Below are 27,383 nucleotides of genomic sequence, written 5' to 3' on the forward strand. Positions count from 1 at the left end.
GCACCAATTTGGTGAAATCTGGCTATGACAGAGCAGATTGTCTCCCCACCAATGTAATAAAGATGATTGTTTATCGATCCGAAAACCTTGTGTCGAGTGTTGGTTTAAAATACTCCACAGCAATTGGCATCACGAACAGGATCCCACATGGATGGGTGGCATGGACGAGTGAAGCTGAGCAAAAATGTGAGTTATTTTGAAAAACCACGTACAGTTAGGGCAAGGCAACACCGTCTCGTGTCCACCGCCCCCTTTGGAATCAAAGAACTAAAAGATTTGAATCAATAAGTCAAGCGGTCTTGGGGTTCAGGTGAAATACGCAGAACTATAGGCGTGGTATGTGTTGCAAGTAGTGCGTTAACTTTGGAGTAAAAGTCTAAAGCATACCTCTGACAGCTCGAGTTACAAGCAATGCAGAAAGTTTAAGCTTACCTCTGACAACTCCAGTTGCAGGTAGTGCTAAGCATACATCTGACAACAAATTACCCGAACAAAATTGTTGCAAGTATGGACTCACCCTGCGAGAGTAAATAAGGGAGCTACCTCTGACAACTGCGGTTGCAAGTACCGTCTCACACTGTGAGAGTAAAGCAAGGATGGTACCTCTGACAACTGCGGTTGCGAGAGTAAAGGATGGGACATACCGCTGACAACAATTAACCATGGAAAGTGAAAAACTCGAGGGGGCTCGGTGGGGTTGCTGATACACTATTTAATGGACAAAAATAAAAGATTCAATGACAAAATTGTTAATAACGATTGGCAACCGAACGACCCACCGGCCAAACAAAGAGAATGGTGGGCTAAAGAAACAAAATTAAAGGAAGAAAGGGCCATCATTTTAGTGGCTCATGCATATTATGAGTTGAGCAGCTGTGCTCGAGTTTGGACCAAAAACGGGTGCCAAAATTGTACCCAAGTACCCATAATGGCAACAGCTCCTGTAGTGCCATCTGAGGTGAAAAGAGTAGAGGAGGACAGGATAGACTGGGATGCGCTGAGCCGAAAAGTTGCTGAACATGACCCCGACTATAATGATGGGGAAAACTCGCCCCCATATGACGACATAAAAGTGGCATCTATTAAGGTGGAATTTATTCCGGTCACCCCGGCGGTGCCTATACTTTTAGGGGCACCCCCAGGCACCGTAGCGATCCCAGCAGTACCAGTTCAGGTATAAATCACTTATGTATCTTTCTCCACAGGAGATAAATTAAAGTTGCTTCAAATTCTGCTGGAACTAAAGCTCCGACAGAGTAATGCCATATTCTGGCAGAAACTAAGCGAAATGAGAATATGTCACAACTTCCACAACTGGGATGTTGATGGATTAGCGAGGGCAAAAATGAGCGAAGATATGTTGGGTCAATTACCTCAACAATATAGGGAGGGGACATGGTGTCAAGATGTAGCCCCTGTAAACCAGCAATGAGATGTGGATTATACAGCTTTTTGGACCGCTGTTACACAAGTTTTAGGATTAGTACCAGTAAACTGGGGACTAGTCATGGGAATTAGTCAGGGGAAAGGGGTGTCAACCCATGATTATGGAGAACGGAAGTGGACTAGTTTTGTAGCCCACTCCAGTATAATAGCACCACAACGAGACAATTTGGCATTTTTGAAAATGTACAAGGGCTGAGTCGTGCCCATCAGGCCATAGTACAAATTGGATTGGTCACCATACAGACCTTTGATGAATTGATCAGATGGGCGACTGAGGTAGACAACCAGCAGAAAGTTAAGGTGGCTGCCTTGGAGGAACAGATAGCTGCAGTAAAGGAGATGGAAGTCTGTATAAAATGCAATAGGCTTGGGCACAAGAGTTATCATTGCACATTAACTAGGAAAGACACAGGAAGGAGATGTAAAAACTGTAACAAACCTGGACACGAACAGCGAGACTCTTGGTCCAAGGGAGGGGGGAAGGAAGGTCAAGGCTCAAGACAACAAGAGGCAGCGTGTAGCGAGAAGATAACGGGCGAGGCCAATATGAATAAGATTCAATTGATCGAACTAATCAAAACCATGTCACAGTCCCGCTAGGTATCATCGGCCCTCGGTACAGGCACCGATCCCCGTCTGGAGCTAACAGCACTGTTATGGGGCCAGCAGTGCTATATGTTAGTTGACACAGGGGCATCAGTGTCTATAACCAATTTGGACCTCCCGTACACAAAAACCTCAAAACCTCAATAATGATACAAGGAGTGGGCGGGAAGAGCAATCGCGCTGACAAAAACGGGACAGAATTATTGGAACTAGGGGGAATTTTTCTCACATTCCAGTTATGGGCATGTGATAACCCAGAGGGATCAATCTTAGGAGTGGATAAAACGAGTGAACTGGACCATGTGACAGATGTATGAAATAAGACTGTATTATGAAAGCGCGTAAGTGATGATAAATTTGAAGCCAGGATTATGGCCAGTTATATGATAAAGATCGGTAGTAAAGCGATTGGGAACAATATGGAATATAGGGAGTCCTATGCCAGGCGGTGGAAGGAGTATGGGTCACCTCTAAACAGGACTGTGGACTAACTACAATTAACCCTATCATGATACCCGGGCCGGAGCACAAGGCGCATAGACAATACCCGATAAAACCAGCAGCCAAAGAGGCCGTATTCAGGATACTAACAGAGTTACTGAAACAGGGAGTGTTAAAAGAAACCACAGCAACCACAAACTCACCAATTTGGCCGGTAGGTAAACCAGACAGATCAGAACTAGTGACTCTCACGGAAGCATTGAAATTGGCAAAAGGAAAATGAGTAAATATATACACAGACAGTAGATATGCATTTGGGGTAGTGAATGATTATATGATAGCATGGAATAGGAGAGGATATGTAACCTCCGGAGGAGGACAAATACAGCATGAGGAAGTAGTGAGAGACCTAGTAGAAGCGGTAAAAGGAGCAGAAGAGGGAGCAGTGATTAAAATAAAGGCACACCGCAAGGTAGTGAGCGAGCAACAAAAAGGAAATATGCTAGCTGATCAGGCAGCAAGAACAGCAGCGGACACAGAGATCCCTACACCAATAGCTGCAGGTAGAATAACAGCAGAGGAAGTGAACATTAAAAGAATCCAAGAGGAGACCGAAATGGAGGAGCAGGAGCCGTGGATAAAGAGAGGCGCAGCCAAAGGTACAGATGGAATATGGAAAAAGGATCACAGGGGAACTTGTTGAAAATGTACCATGAGCCAGACCATGGGGGGCGGAATGGCATGATAGGTAGGCTAAGTACAGATTGGTGGTGGAGTGGAGTGGGAAAAGATGTGGCAAGATACTGCAGACGCTGCATCATCTGTGGACAACACAACCCAGGTAGGCCCATAAAGGTTGGAATAGCCCACCAGCCACGACACAAAGGCCCCTGGGAAAACCTCCAATTAAACTTTACTGGAACCCTACCTCACAGTAGAGGGAAGAAATACTGATTAGTGATCATAGACCAGTTTACAAGTTGGGTGGAAGCATTCCCTACTGTAGTGCTCAGACTATGGCCCGAATATTTGCATACGACGTGATACTGAGATGGGGGTCCCATTGCAAATAGGTTCAGATCAAGGTACCCACTTTACGGGAAAGGTAATGAAAGAAACTTGTAAGTTACTGGGGGTAAGACAGAAGTTCCAAATCCCCTACCATCCGCAAAGCTCAGGCATGGTAGAGCGAATGGACAGAACCCTGAAAACAGCCTTAAGCAAGGCCATAGCCGAAACTGGACAGGGGTGGGTGGATGTCCTTCCATGTATCCTGATGAGGCTGAGAGCCAACTCAAACAGGATGACCGGACTGACACCATATGAACTCATGAGTGGACAAGCAATGTGTCTGCCGGAAGTATTAGCATCTGGTAGCGAGGGACTAGGACCATTAAACAATAAAATTATGAAGTACGTACAAACATTGGATAATCAATTGAAAGTGCTCTAACAAGAAGTTAAAGAACAACAAGACATCAGAGATAAAAATACACAAAAGTAGTGGTCCTCGGAGCACCTACCCCAGGTAGGCGAGCAGGTAGTTATTAAAATATTGCCAGAGAGATCGGGATTCTCACCTAGATGGACCAGAACATTTGAGGTTATCATGACCAGCGATATGTGCGCATGTATACATATGAGGGGAAAGGATAGATGGAAACATTGGACACAGCTAAACCGGTACAACAATAACCCATCTGATCTTATGTCCGACAGAAACAACGGAATAAACACCAGAGATGAGCTACCTCTGGTGACAACCAGACCTCTGTTTAAATTACAGATAAACATGGATCCCGTAAGATGGATTGTCATAACTACCCTGATGACAGCATTTATAAGTACAAGTAACGGGCTGGAAGAAATGGACTGCAGGTTGAGATCCCATAATGGCGACTTCATAGAGGCTTCATCATATCACACAGTTAGGAGTGTGAAAAACAAGGAAAATGATGTTACAGGTGTAACGGTACCTGGGTGAACTTGGATCAACAACCATGCGGACCCTGTAGAATGAATAAATGCCAGCAATATGGTAGAATGTAATAGACACTGGCAGATGTTGGCTCAAGTAGGGGGAGGATATGTCCTGAGCTGCACGGAAAATGATATAAGATGGACTATTGTACACGGCATTACAACACCTCAACCAACAACAACAAGGACCACACCACAAGGGTTAACCCTAGAAACAACAACACCCCAAATCACAACAATACCTGAAGAATGGAGGTGTCCGAAATGGACGCCTGGGCCTGAAAATGGACTGGTGATATTCACTGAGGGAGAACAATTGTATGATAGCGTGAGACACGAAATTGTACCGGTACTAATGAACTTAACCATGTTACAATGGCCAGGATATTCTGAAAGGTTTACTAAAATTAGAAAATTCTATGCATATATGATAAAGAATGTAATTAACCAAGCTGCTGATGTGACAGGGGCTACTGACGTTAGGGGACATGCTGCATTTCACCAAAGGATTAAGAGGAGCTTAGTAACCGATATACCCATGGGAATAAACACGGGGACATCATTCATTAATGCCCTAGATGTACAAGGTGTCCAAAGTAGTGTGGAACGACTACAAAGGGTAATACAACAGATTTTAGAGAAGGAAACTGGTTTGGTTCGACAAGGATCAGAGTTGGGAGGACATACGATAAGGAAGTTACTCAAGGGAATCAAGGTTATAGAGGACCATGCTAGCATTATCAACAAACCAAACCATAGAGATGAGGAACAGGCAAAGGACAGGGTAGGAAGAGGCTTGTGTTAAGCCTATGGCCAATGGATCACCGGACAGTTAAACACAATCTGGCACAGATACAGCGAGGCGAGGTACCAGACTGGATTAACAGCACACAGCTCTGTGGCCTGAGCCAGAATCCAGGCCCTCTGACTGCTTGTATCCTTAAAGGGATGACCAGAGTATATCCAGTGATACAAAAATGTAAAGCAGAAGTGACAGCAATGATAGGCATGGTACTCCTGATGCCAGTGGTGGGACTAGACATGGCTCCATACCCACAGTACCAGGTAACAAACATAGGCATAGTGAGGGGTGAGACATACCTCCAATACTATTCAATTGATACCTATGCCATCAGGAAGAATGATACTATGAGAGGCGTCTCCCTAAACGGATGCCACAGGAAAGGCACGCTTATGGTGTGCCCACATCCAGTAAGAGAAGGCCCTATAGATGAGTGCGCCTATAATAAGACAGAGAGTGTGTGTTGGACTGATCACAAGTTGATCACCATCACACCCGCTCAGGATATGAAGGCGAAGGGGAGTATTGTACAGCCACCACAGAGGCTGAGTACCAATAGAGTAACCTTGTATGTGCAATCACAATGCCTAACTTTTGCTTTACGCCAAAGATCCCTGTCACAATTGGACACACCAGATTGGTGTATGTACATTCAAGGGAGGAGATAAACCTAAATGTGCCAGATAGTCTAAAGAAAGAGTTGGTCAATTATGAAGTACCAGTAGGGACCGCAATACCCCACCTGCAAGAGGATCTGCAAGAATTGAAAGAGGATTTAAGTAAGATGGTGAAACAATACATAGTGCTGCAAAGGGACCTTGGGGAATTAGAAAGGGTAATAGAGATAGAGCTACAGGAGTTCCCGTGGTATGAGAAGCTGTGGGATTGGGGAATGAATGTTAACATACAACCATGGATCCGCATCATTTCCCATATATATTAGTGATAGTACAGTTAGTCATGGCTATATGATGGGGAATAGCAGCATGCACCACTTGTAACAAGAAACGGACCAACAAAGAGCTAAAGTGAAGCGGAAAGAGCTGGAATAAACAAGTTTGCTCTACACATGATGGGTATGCAGGGCCTCCTGAGCCAGCGCCTGATCACCACATGGGGCAGGAGGCACAGCAATGCTTATACATGTTGTTCAACTTGGGCAGTGGCCAAGTACCAAAAGGGGGGATTGCAGTGGGGAATGAGTTAAACTGACATCGCTGGCAGCTTCACTGAATGGTGTAATAAAGAGAATAATCTAATATTTGCAGTGGTAAGCTTTTTCTAAATTGCTGAACTGGCAGTAGAGATAACCTAAGCAGTAGTTGTAGAACTGCTTACTGTGTCACTAAGAGACAGTTGCAAATAGTCGGAGGTGGAAACCATAAGAGGCCTTGAGGATGTAAGCTCTGTTCTGGCAGGAAAGTAAAATAATGAGTTGGAAGTAAAGAGGCCTAGAGAGGCATGAAAGGAGGACAATGAGTCAGAAGTACAATGTTGATGAGACCCCATCTGGCATAAACAAAGTTCATAGGTGCAACAACAGCTTGGGGGATAATGGACATGTACTTTTCCGATAATAAAGGTGGTACTTTAATATAACGCAGCATAGGCAACCAATCAGTGAATATGTATATGGGCCAAGGACCAATCAGGTGGTAGGAATGAATTTTGAATGAGCTGGACATATATGTTGTAATGTATAAAAATGTAGGGCTCGCTAATCCAATTTGGAGAAGTCTGGCTAAGACAGAGCAGATTGTCTCCCCACTGGTGTAACAACGACAACTTGATTATCGATCCGAAAACCTTGTGTCAGGTGTTGGTTTAAAATACTCCACAACACTTCTATAGTTATTAATGACTTAGAAAATTCCTATATCCACGTTTGCTGATGATGCAAAGGCTGGTGGTATGGTAAGTCGTGTAGACAGCAGCATATAATTACAAAGATATATTGATAGATTAAGTGAATGGGCGAAACAGTGGCTGATGGATTACAACGCAGGTAAGTATATCGTCATTCATTTTAGACCTAAAAAGTAGATCCGAGTATTAATTACATGGTGCAGAGTTCGGAACAGTGGAGTTCCAAAGGGGTTTCGGGTCCATGTACACAGACCACTGAAATGTAGCAGTAAGGTACAAAAATAATCAAAAAAATAGAATATAAAGGAGAGGAAGTAATTCTGCAGCTATACAGCGACCTGGTTAGACCACATCTGGAGTTCTGTGTACCGTTCTGGGCACCGCCTGTTAGAAAGGATAGATTGACCTTAGAGGAAGTGCAGTGCACATTCACCAGAACGTTACCAGCGCTCCAATGGTTAAAATATGAACAGAGATTACATAAACTGGGCTTGTATTTCCTGGAATATAGAAGGTTGTGGGGATTTGATTGAGGTTTTAAGATTTTGAAACGAATTGATAAGTTAGATAGAGAGAAACCTTTTTTGGCCGTTGTTGGGGGAGCCGAGGACAAGGGGACATAATCGTAAAATCAGAGGCAGGCCATTCGCGAAAGAAGTTAGGATACATTTCTTCTCATGAAGGTTGATTGCAGTGTGGAACTCTCTCCCACAAAATAGCAATATATGCCAGCTCAACTAATAATGTAAATCTGAGATCGGTACGTTTTTGCTACACATGCGTTGAATTGATGTGTTGCCAAAGCAGCTGGATGGAGTTAAGGCAAAGCTCAGACAGGAATTCAGTGAAGGGCGAACAGGCTCAAGGGGCTGAATGGCCTCCTCCGGTTCCTATGTTCAGTGCACCAATTGTAAATGAAAAAACGCTGTCTTGAAGGGTGAATTATAAATATGGCACCATCCCTTGCAGAGATCATAAGCGTTTTCATACCAAAAATAGCTTTAGGTTTTACTTTCAACCTCGTTGCCTTAGCATCTACCCAGGAGTGGGGTTCAGAACCCACGCAGACACACGCCCATTGAATCTTAAGTCCAACGCCTTAACCACTCGGCCACCCTAGTGGCAGAAGCCCACCCGCGCAGTGCTTGAAAATTCGACAAATCCCTTGCTGACTAAGTTTAGTTTTCAGCGTAGAGCAAACTACGCGTCAGCATAATCTGAAAATGTGAGAGGATAAAGACATTTTCTAAAACTACAGACGGCGAAAAGCTGAACTGCAAAAGCACAGCAGCTGGGCAAGTAACGCATTGAGCTGACCGTTCGTAACTGGACAAGAATCCCCTCGGCTTTTAGCCCACAGAACATGTAACCCTCCCGTCAACACTGAAAACCTTTGAAGGAAGAATGTTAAAATGCAGGTCAAACACCGAGGATCAGCAAGCTCTAAACTGAGCCAGCGCTTAAAGGGTTATATTATAAGGTGCAGAGTAAAACGATGTGGGGGAGCGATGGGGAGAGTGACCGAGAAAGTAATAGTTGGACGGATAAACAGAGACCCAATGAGAAAAGCTTACAGAAAGTGACTGAGACTGAGTGAGACATACAGAGATACTGACAGATGGTAAGAACGACAGAAACAGAGAGAAATAGAGCGAATCATAGAGCGAGAAAAAGAGAAACATCACATTAAAGGTGAGAAAGTCGCTGCCTGCTCGGACGAGAATTAAAGCCGGGACCTGAGGTTTACCGGTGAAAACACAAGCTCACTGAGGGAGAGCATTGTCGCATCATAGAACCATAGAATGACGCAATTTCCCCACAGCCCTGCACATTGTTCGCCATCAAGTATTTATCCAATTCCCTTCTGAAAGTGACTATTGGATCAGCGATCGGATCTACTTCCACCAACAGCTCAGACAGTGAATTCCAGATCATAACTACCCTCTGAGTAATAAAACAATCTCATCGTCTGAGTAATAAAACAATCATCTCACCTCGCGTTCTTTTGCCAATGTAATTAATAATTTAAAGCTCAGGTCGATATTTTTCTGTTAGACAAGATAGGGATTGATTAGAAGTCAAAGCAGGTGGGTGAAATTAAGATCCAGGTCAGACATGATCTCACTGAATGCCGGAACAGGCTCGAAGGGTTAAATGACCTACTCCTGTTTCTATTTTCAGTCAATCGGCGGAGAGCCTGTTGTAAATGTAGGAACACTGCCTGGAAATGTGAGATACAAATATTAAAACTTCCTTTCCAATGGTTACAATTCTCGGACGAATTATCACATCCACCAGCAGCAGTGCTCGAAACCACACAAACTGAAGTACACTCGATCTTTAACACGAATCCTTCAACTGCCCTGCTGATTTAAATAGCGACGCGCAGTTGTACACAATTCAACAAATTCTTTTCACATCAACATACCAATCCATTGATAATGCCAGTGATTTGAAAGCTGCTGTGGAAAAAAACAACAAATACTTTCCAGTTTCCTGGTCCTCATCGTCTCCTTTTCACTGTGGGCGTCCAATCCCTCTACACCTCCATCAGCCACCAGGACGGCAGGAGGGCCCTCCGCTTCTTCCTTGAATGGAGGCCAACACAGTCACCATCCACCAGCCCCTCCTCCGCCTGGCTGCCCTTGTATTGAAAATACATTGAACTAATTCTCCTTTGAATCCATTCACTTCAACCAAATAAGCCCAGCTGCTCCCATAGCTAACTTGACGACACTTCCTCCCACCTTGATTCCTGTAAGGACTCTATTCCTTTTTCTCAGTTTCTCCATCTCCATCGCATCTCTTCTGATGATGCCACCTTCCGATATGTTTTACTTTTCCCTCAACCAAGGACTCCCCTCCACCATGGTGGACAGGACTCTCGACTGTTCCATTTCCCGCACTTCTGCTCTCACCCATTCCTCTTCCTCTCAGAAGCACGATAGGATTTCCCTTGTCCTCACCTTTCACCCCACCAGCCTCCACATTCAACGGATCATCCTCCGCCATTTCCACCACCTCCAGCGTGATCCCATCACCAAACACATCTTCCCCTCCCGTCCCCTTTCAGCAGTCAGCAGAGACCGCTCCCTCTGCGACACTCTGGTCCACTCATCTATCACCCGCCCACACCTTCCCCTTCCCACGACACCTTCCCGTGCAAGCGCAGGAGATGCAACACCGGCCCTTTTACCTCTTCCCTTCTCACTGTCCAGGGACCCAAACACAACTTCCAGGTGCAACAACGCTTTACTTTTCTTCTTGCAATTTAGTAAACTGTACTTGCTGCAGACTCCGCTACATTGGGGAGACCACACAGAGATTGGGTGATTGCTTTGCGGAACACCTCAATTCACTTTTGAAAGTTACTATTAATATGCTTGGATCTCCCTTGTTGATATAATAATGCAAATCTAAGTGAAAGGACGCTGGGATAGTTGGACCAGTGAATCATCTTAAAGCATTCTGACATAAATCATCTTAAATCATGCTAACATTTCCCCCCTTTAGACCCAGAATTTGAGCAATCACTCTGAGCCAATTAACTTTCTTTCTGTCTTTACTGTTGATTTGCTTGGAGTATACAGTCGATTACTGTTACATTGATGTCAGCACACCAAACATGTCCGCATGGCTCCAACGGTTCCTTTGGCCTTATTTCATTGGTTGATCATTATTCCTGAGTTTCCCCGCACTCCAGGCTTGGGAGAGCTCTCTGCTGACCCGGCTCCTTGTTTTTCCTCTTCAATTGTGTAAGGGCTTGTCGAAGCAATGCGGACACAATGATCACCAGGAACAGTAGACGGCATTGGAAAATAATTAACAGTTGTGAAATAATTCTGAACAACAGGTGTATCAAGATGTTATTGACTTGCTCCCACCGTGATTTCCTTCCCACTCCCTCTAGCTCTGTTAGCAGGTTTTCATTTTCCTGGTGTAGTTGGTGCAGGTGTTTTATTGTGATCACGGTTCGTTCTCTAATCTATTTTAGTTTTAGTGACGTGCGTGGTGTGGCGGAGGGGCGTCCAGTGGATATCCAAATCCAATCAATATTGTGTCAGTGTCTAAGAGCATATCACCGTGCACTGTGATGTTAGTAACATTATGCTTGATCACTGGTATCAGGATCTCATGATCTATCTTGGTGACCTGGGTTGGTTCAAAGCAGAAAGAGGAGTGGGTGACAGGGCAGGTGAGGGGTCTGTATTCACAGAGGCTGCGGCCGTAGTGACACAATAGCGCCCCTGTGCGACACAACTAGTATTAGTTTATCTCTGGTGCCAGCATATTACAGACATGGTGCAATTTGGAGTTTCTTAATTCCAAACAAGACCACCATAGTGTTTCATTAACTTCCCTCAGGTGATATGAACACATCCTTTGATTAAAGAACATTTTGCCATGTCTGGCACTGTCTTTCCTTCATTTACTTGAACCATGTACGGTGGGAATGGCTGATATTCATAATGCAATTTCTCTTCCAATATCAGAACTGATTCTACTGACCATACTTTTATGGATATTGGGTCGCTTGTATTGTCAGGGCAGGAATGCTCCCTCCCAGACCCTTCAGTTTAGCATGGCACGGGTGAGTCGTAGCCCAGACTCTGCCCAACCTCCTGAGTTCACAAATGGAAAGCGTGACGTCGACACCTTCCATTCTGCCAGCTGTTTATTTGTCACAAAGTTGGGGATTAGGTTGTTCTTGATATCACCCCATCCCCGGTGTATTAGGGGAAAGAAGGAATACCCCATACATGCTACAAGCAACTCCCTTTGAGGCGTCAATTGAAGCCTGAGCATCCTCTTGGATGGTGCACTGATTTTGACCTGCAGTTTATGTTCATTGGACACTCGGTCCGTCACTGAGAACAACACCTGTCTAATCTCCCCTCCCTGGTCCTTGAACATCTGGTTCTCCTTTAACAACATTCCTTCAAGCTGCCATTGCATCTTTTCCTCACTTCCAGCCAAGGAATCAAAGTCCATCATATTGCACCTGGCAGTGCCCCCCAGTTCAATATCCAACCACTGCTCCCACCACAGCTGCAATACACAACAATTGTCCCCCCGGCTCCAATACTCAACCATTGCTCCCACCACAGCTGCAATACCCAACCATTGCCCCTCAGCTCCAATACCCAACCACTGCTCCCAGCACAGCTCCAATACCCAATCACTGCTCCCACCACAGCTACAATGCACAAACATTGCCCCCACCACAGCTACAATACCCAACCAATGCCCCCAAGCTCCAATGCCCAACCACTGCTTCCACCACAGCTACAGAACCCAACCATTGCCCCCAGGCTCCAATACCCAACCATTGCCCACGCCTCCAATACCTAACCACTGCTCCCACCACTGCTACAATACCCAACCATTGCCCCCAGGTTCCAATACCCAACCATTGATCCCACCACAGCTGCAATACCCAACCATTGCCCATTAGCTCCAGTACCCAACCGCTGCTCCCACCACAGCTACAATACCCAACCATTACCCACCGGCTCCAATACCGAACCACTGCTCCCACCACAGCTACAATACCCAACCAGTACATCCCCCCGCCCCGCAGCTCCAATACCCAACCATTGCCCCCGGCTCCAATACATACACACTGCTCCCACCACAGCTGCCATACTCAACCACTGCCCCCCGGAGCCAATACACAAACACAGCTCCACCAACAGCTACAAAACCCAACCATTGTCCCCGGCTCCAATGCCCAACCATTGCCCCCCGGATCCAATACACAAACACAGCCCCCCCCACAGTAACAATTCCAAACCATTGCACCCAGCTCCAATGCCCAACCATTGCCCCCAGCTCCAATACCCAACCATTGTCCATCGTCTCCAATACTCCACCATGCCCCACTGCAACACGCCCGGCCCTCGGCTCCAATACTCAAATGTTCACCCACTGCACCACCCTTGCACCCCCAGCTCCAGTACCCAAGCATTCAACCACTGCCCCCCGGTGCCAATACCCAACCATTCACCCACTGCTCCCCGGCTCCAGTATACAACCATTCACCCACTGCCCCCCGGCTCCAGTACCCAAACATTCACCCACTGCCCCCTCAGCTCCAGTACCCAGCCATTCACCCACTGCCCCCTGGCTCCAGTACCCAACCATTCGCCCACTGCCCCCGCAGCTCCAGTACCCAGACATACACCCATTGCCCCCTCGGCTCCAATATGCAATCATGACCCCCGGCACCAATACCCAACCATTCACCCATGGACTGCCAGCTCCAATACCCAAACATTCACCCACTGCCCCCCGGCTCCAATACCCAACCGTTCACCCACTGCCCCCCGTCTCCAATACCCAACCATTCACCCACGGACCCGCGACCACAATACCCAACCATTCACCCATGGACTGCCGGCTCCAATACCCAAACATTCACCCACTGCCCCCCGGCTCCAATACCCAACCGTTCACCCACTGCCCCCCGTCTCCAATACCCAACCATTCACCCAAGGACCCGCGACCACAATACCCAACCATTCACCCATGGACTGCCGGCTCCAATACCCAAACATTCACCCACTGCCCCCCGGCTCCAATACCCAACCATTCACCCACTGCCCCCCGTCTCCAATACCCAACCATTCACCCACGGACCCGCGACCACAATACCCAACCATTCACCCACTGCCCCCTCGTCTCCAAAACCCAACCATTCACCCAGGGACCCCCAGCTCCAATACACAACCATTCACCCACTGCCCCCCCGACTCCAATGCCCAACCATTCACCCACTGCCCCCCCGACTCCAATACACAACCATTCACCCACTGCCCCCCCGACTCCAATGCCCAACCATTCACCCACTGCCCCCCCGACTCCAATACCCAACCATTCACCCACTGCCCCCTCGTCTCCAAAACCCAACCATTCACCCAGGGACCCCCAGCTCCAATACACAACCATTCACCCACTGCCCCCCCGACTCCAATGCCCAACCATTCACCCACTGCCCCCCCGTCTCCAATACCCAACCATTCACCCATGGACTGCCGGCTCCAATACCCAAACATTCACCCACTGCCCCCCGACTCCAATACACAACCATTCACCCACTGCCCCCCCGACTCCAATGCCCAACCATTCACCCACTGCCCCCCCGACTCCAATACCCAACCATTCACCCACTGCCCCCTCGTCTCCAAAACCCAACCATTCACCCAGGGACCCCCAGCTCCAATACACAACCATTCACCCACTGCCCCCCCGACTCCAATGCCCAACCATTCACCCACTGCCCCCCCGTCTCCAATACCCAACCATTCACCCATGGACTGCCGGCTCCAATACCCAAACATTCACCCACTGCCCCCCGGCTCCAATACCCAACCATTCACCCACTGCCCCCTCGTCTCCAAAACCCAACCATTCACCCAGGGACCCCCGGCTCCAATACACAACCATTCACCCACTGCCCCCCGGCTCCAATGCCCAACCATTCACCCAGGGACCCCCGGCTCCAATACACAACCATTCACCCACTGCCCCCCGGCTCCAATGCCCAACCATTCACCCACTGTCCCCCGGCTCCAATACCCAACCATTCACCCACTGCCCCCCCCCGGCTCCAATACCCAACCATTCACCCACGCACCCCCAACTCCAATTCCCACCCATTCACCCACTGCCCCACGGCTCCAATACCCAACCAGGTGTTGTATGCATGTGGGTTTGCTTTTAGTCACCTGAGCTTAAAGTAAATGATTTTTGATCCTTGCTTGTGATAAGTACATGAATTGAGTACTGTTTGTATTCTGCTAATTTTACTTGTAACCTCTTGTGGATTTTTAATTAAAAGAAATTTCACAGATTCATTGGGTTTTGTGTTGTCTGTTCCACGAGTCTGAACTCTATAAACTATCAGACAATCAGACTGTCTTACAACTCCCATCTGCACCAGTTCTCCAGCCACACATCAACATGTCTTATCTTACTTCTCCTATATGCTCCAGAACATGACACTGGGAGTAATCCAGGGATTACTGCCATTTTTGGTCCTGCAATTTAACTTGCTCTGGAAAATGTGCCTGTAGGAACACAGCCCGTTTCCTATCTCTGTCATTGGTTCCAACAATGATCATGGCTGCTGGCTGTTCATCTGCCCTTCGCAAAATGTTATGCACCCTATCAATGATGTCCATCACCCTGGCATCAGGGAGGCAACATACTCTGCGAGAATCACGACGACTGATGCTGTAACGCCTGTCTCTCCCCGCTGAATGTCGAATCCCCAAGCACTACTGAATGTGCTCGCATTGCTGCGCCCCCTGTGCAGCCATTTGCCCCACGAAGCCGTTTAGCAGATTCACCCATCTCTCCCTTCACCAAGCTCTTTGCTCTAGGATGCACTCCCCCAGGGTGTCATCACCGTCACTGGTATCAGCACGGAAAACCGGGTTGAGAGGGCCAGATTCGCGGGGGATTCCTGCACGGCCTGCCTCTTCCTCACCTGCCGGCTGGCCACCCACTTACTCCCCACCTGAACTCTCTATAGCTGAGGGGTTACCACCTCCTGCAACTTTTTCTGCGGGGAATTGCCATCACCCGAATGCCCAGCAGTGACTCCCGCCGCTCCTCAGTCTCAGAAACCCTGAGCTCGAGAAACTGGGGGCTCTTCCTGCACACGTGGTTGTCCAGGAAACAGGAAACTTTCTGCAGCTGCTAAATGCCACAAGAATTGCAGGCAGCGGGTCTCAGCTGCCCCTTGATCTTGATTAAAATTGGACCTGTATTTGTAGGGAACTGATTTCCAGGATTAAGAGTAAAACGCTGGGGTCTGGCTTCAAATTTTACCGCTCTTTCAAAGAACAGGCACTGGCACGATGGGCCGAATGGCCCCTTCGGTGCTGTAAACTTCTATGATTCTATTCTATTATTCTATATATATTAATTTAGCACTCCTTACTCCTACTTATTATTTAATTAATGACGTACATCCGATTTTTATTTAATGCAGTTCAGATTCCTTTAATGTTGCTATCCTGAACCTAGTTAATTTTATTCCTAGATCTAATTAGTTACACTATTTTGTGTATTTACTGTTCTTCCTTGATTTAAATTACCGAGCATTTCCTTCCCCCTCTGCACCGAAGTCCCACTCTCACCAACTTCCCATCACCACTCAGTTTAGCAGATTCACCCAACGCTGTCTTCACCAAGCTCGATGCTCACGGCAGGTGGAAAACACTTCTCCATTGAAAGCACATGATGTTCATATTATTGTAGTATTATTCTATCAGCCCCGAGGTTTATTGTTTAAATGTATCTGGAGATCCAAGCTGGTTCTGTTAAAGCAGAATGACAATGAGTGCAGTGGGAAATGTGAAGAAACAGCAGCAATTCCTTCTGCTCACTGTACACACTGAGGGCAATTATTGTTGAGCAGCAGCCGCAGTGGAAACCACAGTCCGCCGGCCCCTCTTCATCTTAACTGTGCTCCCCATTTTATAAATAGTGTGAGGTAACTTTAAACACAATACATGACAATACATTCAGCTGCAATGTAGATTCACGCTGCCATCTTCTGACTATTGTCTGATTTAAAGTCAAAGTTTCCGTGAAATTAATGTAAGGTGGAAATACCGGCCAGGACACCGGGAGAATTGCTTGGGATGGTTTTACGATGTTGAAGAATTAGCGAACAGGTCCCCGTAGAGTTCCTTCTTTCCTATATTTGTTTGAATCCGTCATTCCCGGATTGGGTGTCTGGCAGGTCACTAATTCACCACTTCCTTTAATTACCCCGATTGGCTTCCCGCTCTTCTCAGAGAGATTCTTTCACTCAACAGGACACCTGCAACCTGTCGGTTCCAACAATCCGGGAAGCTCCAGCTCCGTTTCGATACAATGAAGTGGTCCTTCAGGGAGGCCGTGTGACAGCCGTGGCTCAGTTGGTGACACCCTGAATCAGAAAGATATTGGTTCAGAGACCTGGGCACTGCAGTGCCGCACTGATGGAGTGCTGCACTGTCGGAGTTGCCGTGTTTTAGCTGAGACGTTAAAACCAAGCCCCGTCTGCCCTCTCAGGTGGGCGTAAAAGATCACATACGGCAGTACTTCGATAAAGAGCAGGGAAATTACCCGGTGTCCTGGTCAATATTTATCCCTCAATCAACTCAAAACAACAGATTATCTGGTCATTGTCACATTGCCGTTTGTGGGAGCTTGCTGTGCACAAATTGGCTGCTGCGTTTCATAATAACATAGGAAAAAGGAGCAGGAGTAGGCCATAGAAACCCTCGAGGCTGCTCCACCAATCAGTAAGATCATGGCTGAACTTCCACCACAACTTCAGTTTCCCGCCCGATCTTCATATCCCTTGATTCAGTTGGTGCGCAGATATCTATCGATCTCAGTCATGAAGATAGTCATCCACAGCCCTATGGAGATTCCCCTCTCTCTGACCACATTTACCTGCTGCTGATCCTCTTCCCCCTCTCTCTGACCCCATTTATCTGCTGCTGACCCTCTTCCCCCTCACACTGACCACATTTACCTGCTGCTGACCCTCTTCCCCCTCACACTGACCCCATTTACCTGCTGCTGATCCTCTTCCCCCTCTCTCTGACCCCATTTACCTGCTGCTGACCCTCTTCCCACTCTCTCTGACCCCATTTACCTGCTGCTGATCCTCTTCCCACTCTCTCTGACCCCATTTACCTGCTGCTGACCCTCTGCCCCATCTCTCTGACCCCATTTACCTGCTGACCCTCTTCCTCCTGTCTCTGACCACATTTACCTGCTGCTGACCCTCTTCCCCCTCCCTCTGACCCCATTTACCCGCTGCTGACCCTCTTCCCCCTCCCTCTGGCCGCATTTACCTGCTGCTGACCCTCTTCCCCATCTCTCTGACCACTTTTACCTGATGCTGACCCTCTTCCCCCCTCTCTCTGACCCACTTACCTGCTCCTGACCCTCTTCCCCCTCTGTTTGACACCATTTCCCTGCTGCTGACCCTCTTCCCCCTCTCTCTGGCCCGATTTACCGGCTGCTGACCCTCTTTCCCCCTCTCTTTGAACCCATTTACCTGCTGCTGACCATCTTCCCGCACTCCCTGGCCCGATTTATCTGCTGCTGATTCACTTCCCCCGTCTCTAGGATCCCATGTACCTGCTGTTGACCCTCTTGCCCCCTCTCCCTAACCCCATTCCTCTGTCATGACCCTCATTCCCCCTCTGGCTGACCCCATTATCCTCTCTCTGACCTCCCATTCTCTAGTCTCCCCATCCTCCGACCCCCATTGCCCCTCTCTTTCCACGAGGCCCCAATCTGTCCCTCCAATCCATTTTCCAGTCTTCCTTCCTTCTCTCACCTCCCGAGTCCCTCACTGATTATATATAGGCCTTGGAGTTGATGCAGCACAGAATCCCCTGAAATTTACCTGAGCTAAAAGGGTTAAATTACGAGGACATGTTGCAAAATATTGCTTCCATTTCCTTGAGAAAAGGAGATTGAGGGCTGACCTGTAAGAGGTGCTTAAAATGTCTAACGATTCAATAGGGTAGATACCGGGAAACAATTCTGTCTGGTGCAAGAATCATGAACAAGGGGACGTATTGTCGAACTCGCTACCACAATCATTAGTTGAATCGAATTGCACAGATGTATTTAAGGGGAAGCTAGATAAATACATGAGGGTGAAATGACTAGAAGGCCATGGTGATGGGGTGAGAGGAGACTGGTAGAGCAAAAACAGCAGCTTGGACCAGTTGGGCCGAATGGCCTGTTCCTCTGCTGTATATTGTATGTAATTCTATACAATAAGCTTAACATTAGATTTATGTCATTCAGGAGCGAAATCAAGATGCACTTTGTCACACGATGGCTGGTGGGAATTTGAAACTCTAACCAACAAAAAGCTGCAGATGCTCGGGATTATTTGGAGCTTTCATGGCTGTGATCGATACATTGTTGTAAGGTGAGGATATGAAGCGATAAGCAGCAAAGCCGGGGAAACGGAGCTGAGCTGCAGATCAGCCATGATCAAATTGAATGGCGGAGCAGGCCCGAGACGCTGAATGACCTACTCCTGGTCTGAATGCACCTGTGTTCCACGGCCTGACCTTCGATAATATCACTGGACAGATCAAAGTGGAACTACTGGGAATGGGATAATAATAGAACATAATGAAATGAGCAGAAACTCTAAACCCCACCGCAGCCCACAGAATCCTGGGGGATGCAGATTTCCACAGCGATTCTGCTCTAAATGTGGCCCAACCTATTTCAATATTGTATAGTACCCCATACCTAGATTATCCCTCTAAAGGAACAGGGCTCTGCCTTAACCTGTAACCTTTATATAATGTGGATTTCAGTGAAATCCAGGATTTTTCGAGCCCCTGTCCATGGTTTCATTTTTCTACCTGAGATGTTAGATTTTATTTATTCCAGGTGTTGCTGCAAAGCCCGAACTCTTCCCGTCCTAAAGACATAAATTCCTCACTCAATTGCCAGCCTAAACTCCCACATTGAAATGGCTGAGTTTGGATCGCCGGGGGCGGTGTAAACACTGAAAGATGTTTGAGAATTGGGGGAATTCAGTTGCTGCATCGACAGGACTGAGCCGTGTGACGTCACAGAGGGGAGCCTGAAGCTGCTTCTGTTGAAGGTGTTGCAGCGATGCGGTCAGAGCCCGGCTTTCAGTACATTGACAGAGAGAAATGTGAGCAAAATATTATTCCAATCTTTGGGCGGTTTCATTTCAAAACACTTGTAATATCAATTTGTATCTAATTAGTGCAGCACAAACATGACAGTGTAGGGAGTTGACACGCTGCCCAAATGACTGGAAGTAATGTCAATACTCCTGATGCTTCCTGATCCCACGGGAAGTGTCCCTCAATTATAAATGGTTTTATCTTAATCTCTCATCTCACAGAATCAGTTGAGCCCTGTGTCCAGTGCCAAGAGTCACCATCACTTCTCCGACAGAATGAGAGTTCCGTACATTGCATATCCATTTACCATCTTACCACCAGTTATACAGGCAGTAATGATTTACTATCCGATTATAGCAGCCGTTGGAATCCCCGGTAAGTGATTATCTTCCATTACTAAAGTTGTGAATCAGGGTTAACTCTGTTTCTGCTCTTATCTCGGTAAGTGTCCTTTTCTCACTGTTTTTCACAAGTCAATTGAAAGGCAGAAATTCAGTGACTGTATTTCCCGCTGCACCTCGTTCATTGACTGATAATTTTTTGCATTTTTAAGTTTCTTTAAACCCCATAAAAACTGCAGGTTATTTTCTGCATTTAATGTCTTTCCAATGATTCCATTTTAACTGAGACCTCGTGCAATGTGTGATTCCATGGAATATTTTAATTCCATTGTTTCCATGCCCGGCCAAATTTTCTCTCCTCCCCTTCTTTCCAGTAACACTCGGTAATACCTGACAAGGACTATATTTTACTGAACATTCACTGTGTTATAAAATGCTCCAGTTTTTCCCCCTCTGACTCCCGCTGGGGACCGATCGACTGATGGCCGCTCCTGGATATATACCTGGGAATCCGGACAGTCAGGACTGGGATTTGTTCAGTCTCATTAATCAGAATCTTCCCACTCTTCTCAGTCTGTTTCCAGCAAAGTGCTGGATATTGTTCCTGCTGAACACACTCCATGCCGAGGGTGGGTTTGTGCTCCATGCAGGGACATAGGATCTCGCCCTGGTCTTCTCCCCTGACCGGTCACCAGCCTGTTCTCAGACTCCTCTTCACCCACCGGGCGGGCACAGTGCTGCCTGTCACATCCCTTCCAGCAGCTCAGACCGGGAATCCAATGCAGTGAGAGAGTAATTGAAACAAAGCAGCGGCACTCTGTGAAACTCTCCTGGGTTTGTCCCCATTTGAAAAATCCGTTTCAGCTTCCATCACCCGCATTTTACCCAGAGCACCGATCAGAAGCCGGGTTCTGGTCCCTTTATACAAACCGGACACTTTTATTGTTCAGATCATACACTTGCATGTTGATATAACACTGGCTGAACTCTCAGCCAGCCTGTCCGCCCGGTCAAACCGCTGCTCGCTACCAAGTTATAATTAGTTTCCTTCTGATCCTTACAGTTAGAAGATATTTGTAAAGACAGTTAACCAGCCTGTCCCGATATCCCTTCATCGCCTCTTCCTCCATCAACCTATCCACTCTACTCTGAAACTGAGCATAGCTTCTGCCTCAACCACTAACCCTGGAACTGAACTCCACCGCCTCCCAACTCTCTTTGTAAAGATGTTTCTCCCGCTCCCTTTTCCAATGTTCCGAATGTCTTCTGTTCAATCTTGTATCTATGACACCTCGTTCTTGACCCCATCATTTGCTGGAATCAATCTGCTTCTATCTACCTTCTCCCATCCTTGCAACATTTTAAACACTTTGATCATATCGCCCTGTAATCTGTGTCTGTGTTACATTCCTCTGGCTCAGATTCATAGTTTAGTGTGACTGAGCCCTGGGTATGAAACCGGTGTATTTTAACTCCTACTTTACAAAGAATCAAATTCTCCCCTTCAGCTGGGAAACTGAAATCTCACATTCAGTGGAATGAGTTCCCAATACCCGCTGCTACTAAAAGTTCCAGGTTGCTTTTTGAACAAATGTGATCGGCATCAAACTAAAATATTTCTACTATTGGTTTTTAAACTCTGCCAGGTCTGTTTAAAGATGTTACTCAGTAAGGACATAGTGAAGTGAGTTGTCTCACTGTCCCACTGACTCTCACAAATCTCAGGAACAATGCAGCCTAATGCTCCCATTGGAAGCTTCGCTCCTGTATTAATAAGTCTTTCTCTGAATATTACAGCTCACAGGGTCCATTGTGGCTCGGTGTCCTGCACCAAGAGTCCCCATCATTTCTCAGAGATAAATAAAGTGGAATGTATTGTATATCTGTTTGCCATGTTCCCGTTCTACAAGCGGTATTTGGTGTTCCCGCTAACTGATTCTGAACTTACTGACTTTGTGAATCAGGGTTTATGTGTGTCACTGGTCTTTGTACATGCCCGATATTTTTTCTGTTCCTTCTGAAGAATTTGTTTTGCTTTTTCCAAATCAATGTCAGAATTTAATTGAATATCACATCCTCCCTGTCCGCCATCTTCCTTGAGTGATATGTTCATTGAGATCATAATGCACATATAATATCCAGCAAAAGCTCCAATTGTTATCTTCATTCAATGTCCTGTCAGCGGGGGTAATTTTAACTGTAAAAACCGTCAGCACACGATGCAATGGAATGTTGGTCCCCATATTCACAAGTTGTAATACAGTGTCAGTTATTTCCCTGCTTCAGATAAAGTTTCACACAGAAATTATTAACAAAGGTGAGATTGCACAGTATTGGAGGTAACCTTGTGAGACGGGTTGGTAGTTGCTTGCGAGGAAGGAGACAAAAAGCAGGGATAAATGTTGATGGGATTTTGTTTTTTTTCACAAGGGTGTTTAAATTCGAAAGTGAGCAAGTGATGCTTCAGTTAAATCGAACCTTGGTCAGACCCCATCTGGAGCACGAGTTCAGTCTTGGGCACCGCATCGCCGGAAACATGTATTCGTCTTGAAGGGAGTTCAGCGCAGGTTCGCCTGAATTACACCGGGGCTTAAAGGGTTAAATTGTGAGGACAGATTGCATAAACTTAGTTTGTATTCCTTGTGTTTAGAATGTTGAGGGGTGTTATATACGAGTTATTTAAAATGATAAAGAGATTCGATAATGTATATGCAGAGAAACTGTTTCCTTGGTGGAGATTGGAGAACGAGGGGACATGATCTTAAAATGAGAGTTATGCCATTTAGGAGGGAAATCAGGAAACACTTTCTCACACAAAGGGCAGTGGAAACCTGGAACTCGTTTTCCCAAAAGCCCGTCAGTGCTCGGTCAATTGAAATTTTGAAGACTGTGATGGATATAACTTTTTATGGTATGAGTATCATGGGATATGGAACCAAGACAGGTAAATGGAGTTAAGGTGCAGATCAGCCGGGGTCTAATGTGATGTTGGAAAAGGCTTGTGGGGCTGAATAACCTCCTCCTGTGTCCCTGTGTAACTGTGCATCAAGCTCCCAAGTCATCAGCATTTCTGCAATGGGAGTTCCATTAATCGCGTGTCCATTTTCAGTGTAACTGGTATAAGTGATTTCTGAAGTTATACTTGTCGCCCGTGGAGTTCCCGGTGAGGCATTGTAACCGGTTATTGATTGTATAAGTCCGTGTCTCTTTGTATTACTGCTCTCCTTGCGGGTCTGCTCAGTTGCTGTGTTTGTCCGGAGGTGATTATTCTACAGATTACGGGTCACTTTCAGAAATTCTGGGAATATCACGCCCTAACTGTCCTCCCTCTTCCTTTTGCGATATGCTTATTGATATTATAATGTTCTGTGCTTTAATGGTTATATTCGGGACATTGCATGGAGAGTGAGCCCGGAGACTGAAGGAACGGAGAGCTGGGGAAATAGAAACATTACGTCACAGCAGTAAAGATATTTTTATTTCTAACTGACGACATTGGTGGTTGGATTCTCAGAGTGGTGGATATTCTTTTCTTCATATTCCGTCATTGCACTTGGAAATAGAAACAAGTGTAATTGACGGCAATCGTTGCGTAACTAGATCGTTTGTTATTTAAGTGTCACCACTGTTTAAAGTGTGACTCTAAGTAAGGCGGGGCTATAATTAATAAACCATTGAAACACTGATCCAATTGTTGAATCAATTAATGGTTTAGTGCATGATAAATGTGGCGAATAATTTTAGCAATTTTGTATAATGCTGCATATTTTAGATAAATAAATTACTGAAATGGTTTGACTCATTACAAAATATTGGTAACATTGGGAAAAAATTATCCCATCACATTTGGTGCATAGTAACTGTGTCCAAACCTTAGAAGTGCCGCCCTAACAGCCCTGTGGAAGCAACTTCACCACATGGACTGCAGCAGTTCAAGCAGAAGGTCCACCTCAACCTGCTCAGAGTCACTGGACAGCACCTCACATCTCTTATCTCTGATTCGGGGGCAGTACCTTTACAATATATTTCTGTATCCATGGAGATCCCACCAGCTGCTTAACTATTTAAAAATTATACACGCCTAAAATCATGTCATATCATTTCCACCTAAGTGTCTCTTGTCTAAAGACGGTTCTGCAGGAAGACAGTGACTTATTTCTACTTCACCTACCTTATCTTGCAAAGGCTTTTCCTTCTGCACAGAGTTGTCTCTGATATATATAGTTCTCGTTTTTCTCTCTCTCTGTCTCTGTCTCTCAATCTCAATTTTTCTTTCTCCCTCTCTCTCCCCTCCCCCTTTCACTGACTCTCTCTTTTAGTCTCTCCCTATCTCGTTCTATCCATCTCTCATTCTCTCTCTCTCCCACACACTCTTTCTCTCTCTTATTCTGTACCAATTAACCCATGACGCTTCTTTCCATGTCAAGCTGACAACCTGCCATACGACACATTATCCTGAGTGAAACTCTGATATTGTTGATTGTTTATTCCGAATGCTCAGTTGTATATATTTCCCATATCTGCTAGGATGTAATTTTGGAAAATCTTACAGACCAGGGTGACAGGTTCTCAATATTGCTCGTGTGTCGGATTAATTTTACAGATGGATTCGTCCAATTCAGAGGTACAACCTTCCCACTAAAACTTTCTGAAGCTGAATCTCGGCAGGTACTTTGTTGTCATGGGTTGGACAGCAGCCGCTATTGTCACTTGCACTGGTCTTTGCTGTAAGCCTCGGATCGCCGCCATCACCTCCCTCTGAAGTTTCATCCATTATCAGAGGTGACAAAAGCGAGGTCGGGAGTGTGCTCCGTCTTACTACGTGTACTTTGGAAGGTTCAATTGTTCCTGGGATCACAGAACAAGGTCAGCTTGTTTGTTGCTGCTCACATCTGACCTACTCCCCCTTGCGGTGATTGTTGGAGTTTGCCCACATGATGTTGAACTGTTCAAGGCACCGATGTCAGGACCTGGGGTTTCCAGCGAGGGGAAGTCGGTTGATCAGGTGAACTGTCCATCTGACTTTTTCCTGTTCTAACGAAGGGTCATCGACCTGAGACGTTAAATGTGTTTCTCTCTCTGCAGATGCTGCCTGACCTGCTGAGTATTTCCAGCATTTTCTGTTTTAATTTCAGATTTCCAGCATCCGCAGTATTTTGCTTTTGTTGAAATGTCCATCCGGTGGTTTGTAAACAGAAACTGGTCGAGTTGACCCACAACAAGTCGCTTTGTAACATGGTGTTTGACATTTGTCTTTTCAACAGTTTTTAGTCATTCCCCCCAGTCTGAGAATCCAACCTGACAAATACGAGCCTGTTCTGACCCCCGCCTGGTATCTGCTCCCCTCTCCTGGCCACGGATCCAAACCCGGCGATGATCTCACCATCGGTGCTCCCCGTTTAGCATTTACCACATTTCGGGCCGGCTTCATTCTCACTGCTCCTCACCCATCATTTATCTCCCAATTTATAACTGGCCATTCAGTACTTATTTTCAATCACTTTAATTTCGTTTTGTTTTCATTCGTTCTTCTGTCACTGAACTGCTACTTGTTGCTATTAATTATAACTCATTAACTGGCTGTCCATTTGCTCGTACAATTAAAGGGCTGGTAATTTACTCGGGACTCGTCGGGATTCCTTGCACTTCTGAGGAAGCTGTGATGGTGGAAGAGGAGCAGCTCTGAGGAAATTCCCAGAGAATCCATTTTGTTCATGTTTTAATCTTTGCTGGAGGCGTTTATTTTCACTTATTTACTCCAGACTCTCTTATACTGAACATTGCAATTTTATGTTAAAATTGTTATCAACTGCCCAATCCTAGCAGCGGTAATGAGTTCAGTTCCCATTCCCAGATCCTGCAGTAAAGTACATTTCACATCAAATACTGTGAAACTGGCTCCCTTGCTGTAATCTGAAGGCTGATTCCCTGTTTCTGTCTGTTTCCCATTTACAGCGAACGTGATGACGATTGTGATCCTGTCGCGGGGAAAGTGCGGTCTCTCCAGGTGTATCACCCGCTACCTGGTGGCCATGGCAGCGGCGGATCTACTGGTCATTATCACTGATGTGATACTGATTCGGATTAATGATTATTATTTCCCAACTACCTTCCTGTGGCTCACACCTGTGTGTTCTTTCCACGCTGTCCTGGTTCATGTAGTCACAGATATTTCTGTCTGGTTAACAGTCGCTTTTACTTTTGATCGTTTTGTTACCATTTGTTGCCAGAGGCTGAGGACTAAATATTGCACCGAGAAAACTGCAGCCGTGGTCATAGGAACCGTGTGTCTGCTGTTCTGTTTGAAAAACATTCCCTGGAACTTTGCATTTGAACCCTGGTATACAATCGACAACATACCCTGGGGCTGTAATACAAAACTAGAGTATTACACTGTAACTGCGTGGGTAGCATTTACCTGGATTCAGCGCTGTTTCACCCCACTGCTCCCAATAGTCCTGATGCTGCTGCTCAATGCTCTGACCGTAGGACAAATTTTGGCGGCCAGTAGAGTCCGCAGGAGGCTGAGGAGCAGCAAGAATGATGCGAATCACAATGATCCGGAGATGGAGAACCGAAGGAAATCCATTATCTTACTCTTCGCTATATCCGGAAACTTCATACTGCTCTGGACGACGTACGTGATAGTTTTCTTATTAATGCGAATTACAAACCGTTATTATTCAACAGGTTTCAATGACCCGATGCTTATCGCAGATTGGACCAGCTATATGCTCCTGCTATTGAGCTGCTGCACAAACACGTGTATTTATGCAGTAACACAGACTAAATTCAGAGAGGAGCTGAAGATTGGGATGAAATATCCACTGAGAATAATATTTAAATTAGTTTAGCAACGAAAAGATCGGAGGAATTCCCAGCATTAGACCTGCATTGCATCTCATATCCCATCCTGTGTTCTTGCATCTTTTAGCGGAACCCCAACAGGCTCCATCTCTGCCCCAGGCTTCTCCAGATATAACGCTGGCCTCTATCTGACAAGGCCCGCGTGTTTCCATGTAAGAGTCAGTGAGCAAGGTAGAAGAGCTAGCATTATGTGGATGGTAAGGTTATAAAAGCGATAGGTGTTTAATTGGATTAAATCAAACTCTGGACACAAAGAAATACAAGACCCAGCATTGAGGTTTAGGCTGATGTGAGAATGGGATGTTGGTTGCTGGATGAGCGTCAGAACACGTG

General features: G+C 46.2%; 1 protein-coding gene across 1 annotated transcript; it reads left to right on the plus strand.

Annotated features, from left to right (window-relative positions):
- The first annotated feature begins 928 nt into the window (after positions 1-928).
- LOC147093708 (putative G protein-coupled receptor 139) lies at positions 929-27,037 on the plus strand. The gene is made up of 3 exons (XM_085974216.1): positions 929-1,174; positions 20,064-20,217; positions 26,139-27,037. Exons 1-3 carry the CDS (start codon positions 929-931, stop codon positions 27,035-27,037), a joined length of 1,299 nt encoding a protein of 432 aa, XP_085830342.1.
- The last annotated feature ends 346 nt before the right edge of the window (positions 27,038-27,383 follow it).

This window comes from Somniosus microcephalus, unplaced genomic scaffold, assembly GCF_052327205.1.
Source record: "Somniosus microcephalus isolate GS21.2 unplaced genomic scaffold, FLI_Smic_1.0 unresolved_chr1, whole genome shotgun sequence".
Lineage (NCBI taxonomy): Eukaryota > Metazoa > Chordata > Chondrichthyes > Squaliformes > Somniosidae > Somniosus > Somniosus microcephalus.